General features: G+C 35.5%; 1 protein-coding gene across 1 annotated transcript in view; it reads left to right on the plus strand.

Annotated features, from left to right (window-relative positions):
• LARS (leucyl-tRNA synthetase) overlaps nt 1–2,606 on the plus strand; it is a 72,713-nt gene extending 70,107 nt beyond the window's left edge. Inside the window, 1 exon segment of the mRNA XM_027546080.1 lies at nt 60–2,606. Coding sequence (XP_027401881.1) covers nt 60–265 — 206 coding nt within the window. The 3' untranslated portion in view covers nt 266–2,606.
• Nucleotides 2,607–7,539: the final 4,933 nt, after the last annotated feature.

Genomic DNA, 7,539 nt, shown 5'->3' on the forward strand with positions numbered 1-7,539 from the left:
ATGGGTTTGAGCCGGTGACTGTAATTAAATGTTCGTATTGCTACTTTATTTTGCTGTAGACCTTTCCAAAGTGAAACTGATGAGATTTGACGATCCAGTGTTGGGGCCTCGGCGAGTTCCTGTCCTGGGAAAAGAGCACGCTGAAAAGACCCCCATTTCTGAGCATGCTGTTTTCCACGTGGATCTCATGAACAAGAAAATTCATCTTACTGAAAATGGGCTACGGGCAGATATTGGTGATACAATGATCTATTTAGTTCATTAAACAAAGGCACAGGAGATTTACCCTGGTTTTTGAGGATATTACTGCTATGATTGTGCCTATAGGTAGGCTCTGAGAACCTTAGGCTGGACCTAAATAGATTTAATTTCTGACCACCAAATTCTGCATGTACTTGTAACTATACCAAGTTTTCTTCAATTCCTGGACCTAATAAATTTTTTTTCCTTATTGAGGCCTCAAATAGAAATAGTTTGTACCATACTTTGTTTTTTGTTTTTGTTTTTTAACAGATGTTTGCTGTTTCCCAGAAGCTGTGAGTACTTCAGGTTAATGCAAAAGTGTCAGTATGCTTCTTGTATGAGCTGTACTTCATGTTATTTATGAGGGGTAAGGAGTAGCTAGCAACTTTTTTATTACATCCGTTATGGAGTTAGCTGTTTTTCTTTTTTAAGAAGCGTAATTAGATAATCAGTTTTCCTTTTTAAAAAGAACTCTGATGATGATTTTAAAAGAACAAATGAGAATATTTTGATTTGATTGTGATCACTCAGTATTTTGTATAAAGAACAAATAGGTCTTAAAATAATTTCTTTTAGCTTTGATATATTCAGTTAGCCACCAACAGTATTTTTTCAAGGCTAGTATTGATAATTTATAAATAGTTATTTGATTATATTAAATTTAGGTGTTTTAAAGAAGAGAATTTTTTCCGCCCTCAGAAATCTGCATTTATCAGATTTACCTTTAGTCCAGTTGTGTTTAAAGATCAAGCCAACAGTATTGCATATTTATTTTTTTTATTCTTTCTGGAATGTCTTTAGATATTGTCTGTGTCATCTCTTTTCATATGAGGAGAAAATATTAGATATTGACTGATAGCAAGAAAACAATTGCATTTCTTGAAGGATTTCATGTGGAGAAAGACCAATTCTGATAATCCTAGGAAACCTGAACTCTAACTTTCAGGTCATATGAAGAGATTTTATTGCGCTTCCTTAGTTTGCTTCATACGATTTGAGATTACAGGGCCTAGTTGAATGCTTTATTACAGATTCATTAAGACAAATCATAGAATGTTAGAACTGAACGATCCTTTAGAGATCATCAAGTACATATCATTGTTTATCTGCTAGGAGCCGGCAGCATAGCAGAGTAGATAAGATTACATGCTCTGAGGTCAGACTAGCTAAGTTAGATTTCCATTTCTTCCATTTGCTACTTGTGTGCTTTTGGCCAGTTACTCAACCCATTTCTTCATTTATAAAATGAAACTAATAATGTACCTACTTTCTAGGCTTATTGTGAGATACTCAGAGGAAACAATCGAGGAAAATCTTACATATATATTAATAGCATAGTGCCTGGCAAGTGGTAAACCTTCTGAAATGCTGCTGCTGCTGCTGACCTTCAATGATTGGTACTGAATACTACTATACAACTATATCAGGGTATAGTAGTAGTAATAATAATTGACTTAGGACTAATAGGATTACTATGGCTGATAATGATGTCATATTTGTTTGGTTCTTTTGGGGCAACTAATTCATTTGCCTTCCATTAGATTCTTTTGTTGCTCCCTCAATCTGCATAGCTGTAGTTACTCCCTAAATCAAAGTAAGTAATCCTTCCTAAGGCCTAAACAAAGGCTACTTAGGTGTAACTTGGCAAATTAAATGAAATGTGCTTGGTCAAAAAAAGAAAAAGAAAGGAAAATAATTATACTATTGTGAGTGATTGTGCCTGTTTTAATAAATGAGCCTATGAACCTGTACTTTCTTGGATTACAGGTGAGTTGGGATTCATGGATTCTCTGTTCCCTCAGTCTCAATTCTAATATCTCTCTCCTAGAATAGATGTCTTGCTAGACTGAATATGTTTTTTTTGTGTTTAAAGATATGTAAGTTTTGTATAAGGAAGCCTCTAAATGTAAGCCTATTATTTTATTTGATGTGCAGCTGAAAAAAACAGCAATTAATTGAAATACTGAGGGAAAAACAAGTTGCTTTGGGCTTATTGTATTAATATCATAGGAGGTAGTTACCTTCCTAAATGAACAATGAAACAGAATTCATCAACAAAGGAAAAACCTATGTAATCACCTCACAATCAAGGAATAGCACAATGTCAGCACCTCAGAAGCCTCCACCTTTAAAGACAAACTTATGGCCCAGTGTATGAACAGTCTTTATACATGTTACATGTGAGATTTTAAAGAATGTTTATTCTGCAGTTGTGGAGTTCTGCATACGTGCATTAGGTCATAGATGCAGATTGAATTGTCCAAATCTGTATCCTACTCTTCTGTTTTCTTAGTGTACTCTCCATTTTGGAGATGTACTAAATCTCATGACCCCGGATTAATACATTTCTCTTCTAGTTCAGACAACTTTTGTTTTATATATAATATTTTATGCTGTGTTTGATGCTATATATAATATTTTGATCTATATAAAACAGTTTTTGTTTTATATATATTATGATGCTTCTGATGTTATTCAGAAAACTGAATAACAGTCTTCTTTTAGTTAGTGTTCATATAGAATATCTTTTTCTATCCATTTACTTTTAACCTTCCATAGCTTTGTGTTCTTTTTAAATTTTATTTTGCCAAATTTTAAACCTATCTAAAAGTTAAAGTAATCAGCCAGTAAACACCCATCACTGAGATTTATCAATTTTTAACATTTTGTTTCATTTGTGCTCTCTCTTTAAACATACATTTAAAAAATTTTATTTTGGGATAGTTTTAGCTTTATAGAAAAGTTGGATCTAATGTATGGAATGGAGAAGGCGATGGCACCCCACTTCATTATTCTTGCCTGGAAAATCCCATGGACAGAAGAGTCTGGTAGCCTGCAGTCCATGGGGTCGCTTAGAGTCGGGCACGACTGAGCGACTTGACTTTCACTTTTCACTTTCATGCACTGGAGAAGGAAATGGCAACCCACTCCAGTATTCTTGCCTGGAGAATCCCAGGGACACAGGAGCTTAGTGGGCTGCCATCTATGGTCGCGCAGAGTCGGACACGACTGAAACGACTTAGCAGCAGCAGCTGCAGCAATGTATGGAAAGTTCCAGTACACCCTTTATTAGTTTCCCCTAATGTTAACATTTTATGTAGCCTTGATTCAGTTGTTGCAAGTAAGTAATATTGGTACGCCGCTATTAACTAAAGGCTTCATTAGGACTTTACCAGTTTTTCCACTAATGTCTTTTTGCTAATATAGGATCCTATCCATGATACCACCTTGTACTTAGAATATACTTTTTAAAAATTTTGAGCCATTTGACAGTAAGTTGCAGAAACCATGACAATTCATTTTTTAATACTTTAGCATGGAACCCCTAAGAACTAGGACATTTTCCTGTATAAAACACAGTATACACATATCTTGCCCAAGAAATGTAACGTTGGACATGTATTTTATATGCACAGTATAGTTTAGCAATATTAGGTAATAAGCATTCCTAATACATGAAGTAATAAAATTTCCAAAATATCTCATCAATAAATTTTTTTCAGCATCTATCCAGAGATTAAGCATTACATTTTGTGTTCATGTCTCTTGGTCTCCTGCACACTACAGCAGTTTCTCAGCTTTTCTTTTTTAGTCTTTCCTCACAGTAAAATTTTTGATGGGACTCTATGCCAGTTGTTATTAAGTTTGCCTCACAATCTAGATTTGTCTGTTTTCTCCTGGTTGAATTCAGATTTAAGTCTTGACAAGAGCACTACATGAGTGATATTTCCCATTGCATAATGTATTCATGATTGCTGGATTCATATATTGTTGGCATATTCCTATTACTGATGATGCTAAGTTTGATCATTGATTAAAGTAGCATCTTTAGATTTCTCAACTGAAAAAGTGATCTTTCCCATTTATAATTAATAAATAGCCTATAAGGTGATATTTTAAAACTTATGTGAATATCCTGTTTGCTGGCAGACTTTCAGGAAATGGTAGCACTCATGGATCATTTTTCTGCCAGTAACTACACTGGTATGAGAGTTCTTAATTTTACGATTTTTTTTTTCTCCATTTATTAGGTATCGTTCTTCTGTAAAGAAGAGATTTCCCCTTTGTTTCCAATTTTTGTCTTTCTTCATTCTTTACAAACCACTATGGACTGATGGATTTTTTTTTTTCATATATGCCATAACCTATTACTATCGTTATGCTTTGACTGCCCAAATTTTGCTGAGTTGTTACCCAATGGGAGCCCCTTCAAGCTGGTTCCTATGTCCTTTTGCTGTCTCCTCATCAGTCTTGGAACATTTCTTTGCTTACTGGTACAAGAAGTTTCCAGCTCACCTTGTATTGTCCTGTCCCATAGCAGGAATCAGTTTTTTTCTCCTGGGAGCCCTGCTTCATTTTAATGGAGAATGGTATTAAGAAATCAAGATCTGGGTGTTTTGTGTGCTCATTGCTCCTAAGTTTTTTTTTTTTTTAGGCCTTTCCAGTGGTCAGAGCTAACAAATATATGTATACATATTTTTAAAATCATAATTTTATCTAATGCCACAATTCTTCCTTGCCTTCTTCCTGAAAATATTTGTATGTTTCTTCTCACAGAGTGAGAACTCTGGTTCCCAAGAACCTCAGTATATTTACTCATTTGTCTGTTAATAATTTTGAAATTACCAATCCAAGGCTACTATGAACAACAAGTTTACTAAGTAGAGTTCAATATAGATTTTTTTTTGAAAAATTTTGCACTTCTTTATGTCCTTAAAATGTTTCACACTAAAACGTATAGACAAAGCATATAGACAAAGTTCAGATGTTACCTGAATTTCGAATTCCTTTTCATTTGTGGTTTTAATACAGTCATTTGTTTCTCTTTTCATTCAATTTTATGCTGTGTTTTTTCCCTTTCTATTTATTTTTTGAGTAATTAAAATACTTAACACTGTTCAGAAGTCAAAATTACATCCATTCAGAGAATTTTTACTTTTTGCACAACCTTCCCATATTCTGTAGCTAACCGTTTCATTAGTTTCTAGATATCTTTCCTGTGTTTCTTTATCCAAAAGCAAGCAAATGTTTATTTTTATGTACTTACTCTTTTATCATTAAAAAGTCAATATTATAATTGTTTTATACCTTGCTTTTTTAACAACTTTATTTTTGATTAATATATATGTAAATATCTTTCTATTTTAGTTCATGGAGATCTCTTTCTTTCTTTGTCCTCCTCCTTTTCTTCCTTTGTCCCCTTCTGTCCCTCCTCTTCTTTCCTCTGTGTTGTAGTATTATAAAGGTGTACCATAATTCATTCAACTAGTCTCTTATGGATGGGCATTTAGGTTGTTTATAAATTTCTGATGTTTTATAGAATCTGTATAGAATTATATAGTGGCAAACTTTGTGGATATGTAGTTTTGTATTTGTGGAAGTGTATCTTAATAAATTTATAGAAGTGTTATAGAAGTGAGCTTGTACATTCAAGAGTAAATGTGTATATAGTTTTGTTAGCACGTAATCTGGGCAAAACATATTAGGCAGAGGGTACAGCAGGTGTGAAAGCTCTGAGGCAGGGGCATGCAGTGTGTTCTAGGAATAGAAAAGATGCCGCATGAAGAACAGGCCTCAGGAGAGCAAGTGACCTGTCCATATCCCATACACCAGTGGCAGAGCTGAGTTAGAGTCCTGGCCTCCATGTCTCCAGTCCGTTGCAGCACACGTATTAGACAAGGAATGCAGGCATGAGAGACAAGAATGCATTTGACCAAGGCCAGCGATGTCAGGGCTGTTAGGTCAGAAGAGGGAAAAGTTTGTTGGATTCGAGTCAGGTAAGACTTCACAGATGAGATGGGACATGAAGGGTGATTAGGATTGGAGTAGCAGCTAGGAGGGAGAAGGCAATGGCACCCCACTCCAGTACTCTTGACTGGAAAACCCCATGGGCGGAAGAGCCTGGTAGGCTGCAGTCCATGGGGTGGTGAAGAGTTGGACATGACTAAGCGACTTCACTTTCACTTTTCACTTTCACGCGTTGAAGGAACTGGCAACCCACTCCAGTGTTCTTGCCTGGAAAATCCCAGGGACGGGGGAGCCTGATGGGCTGCCGTCTATGGGGTCGCACAGTCGGACATGACTGAATCGACTTAGCAGCAGCAGCAGTAGCAGCAGCTAGGAGAGAACAGAGCCGTGTTTCTAGCTTTTAGAACGATGTGTGGATGACTGCTTGGAGGTGAAAGCAAATGCATGGCTTGTTTGGGAGATGATGCCAGGAATGGAATGTTTATCTTGGCAGAATGAGAGAGAAATTGGAAATAGATAAGTTAGCAGTAAATTGGGCCTTATAATGATTATTGGATTCTAGGCAGATATTCGAAGTTGATTTAATTACCTCAAGAATCATTGCAAATTTTTGAGGTGGGAATAAGATGACATGTTCCTTCATGTCTTTTACAGTTTGTGGTAGTTGTGTCTGCTTTTCTCTTGAGAAATTCATTCACTTAGTCGTTCTAATGACTGTTTACTAGTTATCTATGTGCCTGGTTCTCAGAATTAGCTGATACTTTGTTCTGCTGTTCTCTCTCACTTTCTTTGGACATTACTTCACGTCTGTCTTAGAGAATACTCAGTTACCACCCAAGATTTGTAGCGTCAATTAAGTTTTCTAATTGCTCACTGCTCTCCTTAGAACTTATTTGGTTTTAAGGTAGGGAGGAAAAACCTTGCACACTTGAAAAACAAACAGGATAGGACATGATCCTTGCTCCTAAGTACGGCTTGAGGAATGTGACAGAGGAGTGCTTCATGTCTTTCACTGTGGAGAAGTCAGTGGTAGTTTGTTGTATCCCTTGTTTGCCTTATACTGGAGTTAGGTCTAGAACTGTGCCGTCCAATCATGTGTCTGTAGAGGACTTGAAACGTGAGTAGTCTGAATTGAGCCGTGAGGTAAAAGCAGAGAATACACTTCAGATTTCAAAGACTTACTGTGACAAAGAGAACATAGAATACCTCAATAATAATTTCTTTTATGTTGATTATATGCTGACATAATATTTTGAATAAATTGGATTAAATAAAATATATTAAAGTTAATGTCATTGATTTTGTTTTACTTTTTAAAAAAGGGCTACTGGGAAACTTTAAATTGCATATGTGACTTGCATTTTACTTCTGTTGGACAGCATGGTCTGTAGATAATGAGGTTGAGGTTAAACATTACTTCCTGTTGTCCCACTCTTAGTGATGCTAAATTTTATAATTTCTTAAACCCTTCATTTTAAAGATACATTTTGATTTTGATCACTTGCAGAACTTTTCATTATAAAAGTATGTATTTTTAAAATCACTTTC

Source organism: Bos indicus x Bos taurus, chromosome 7 (assembly GCF_003369695.1).
Source record: "Bos indicus x Bos taurus breed Angus x Brahman F1 hybrid chromosome 7, Bos_hybrid_MaternalHap_v2.0, whole genome shotgun sequence".
Taxonomy (NCBI): Eukaryota; Metazoa; Chordata; class Mammalia; order Artiodactyla; family Bovidae; genus Bos; species Bos indicus x Bos taurus.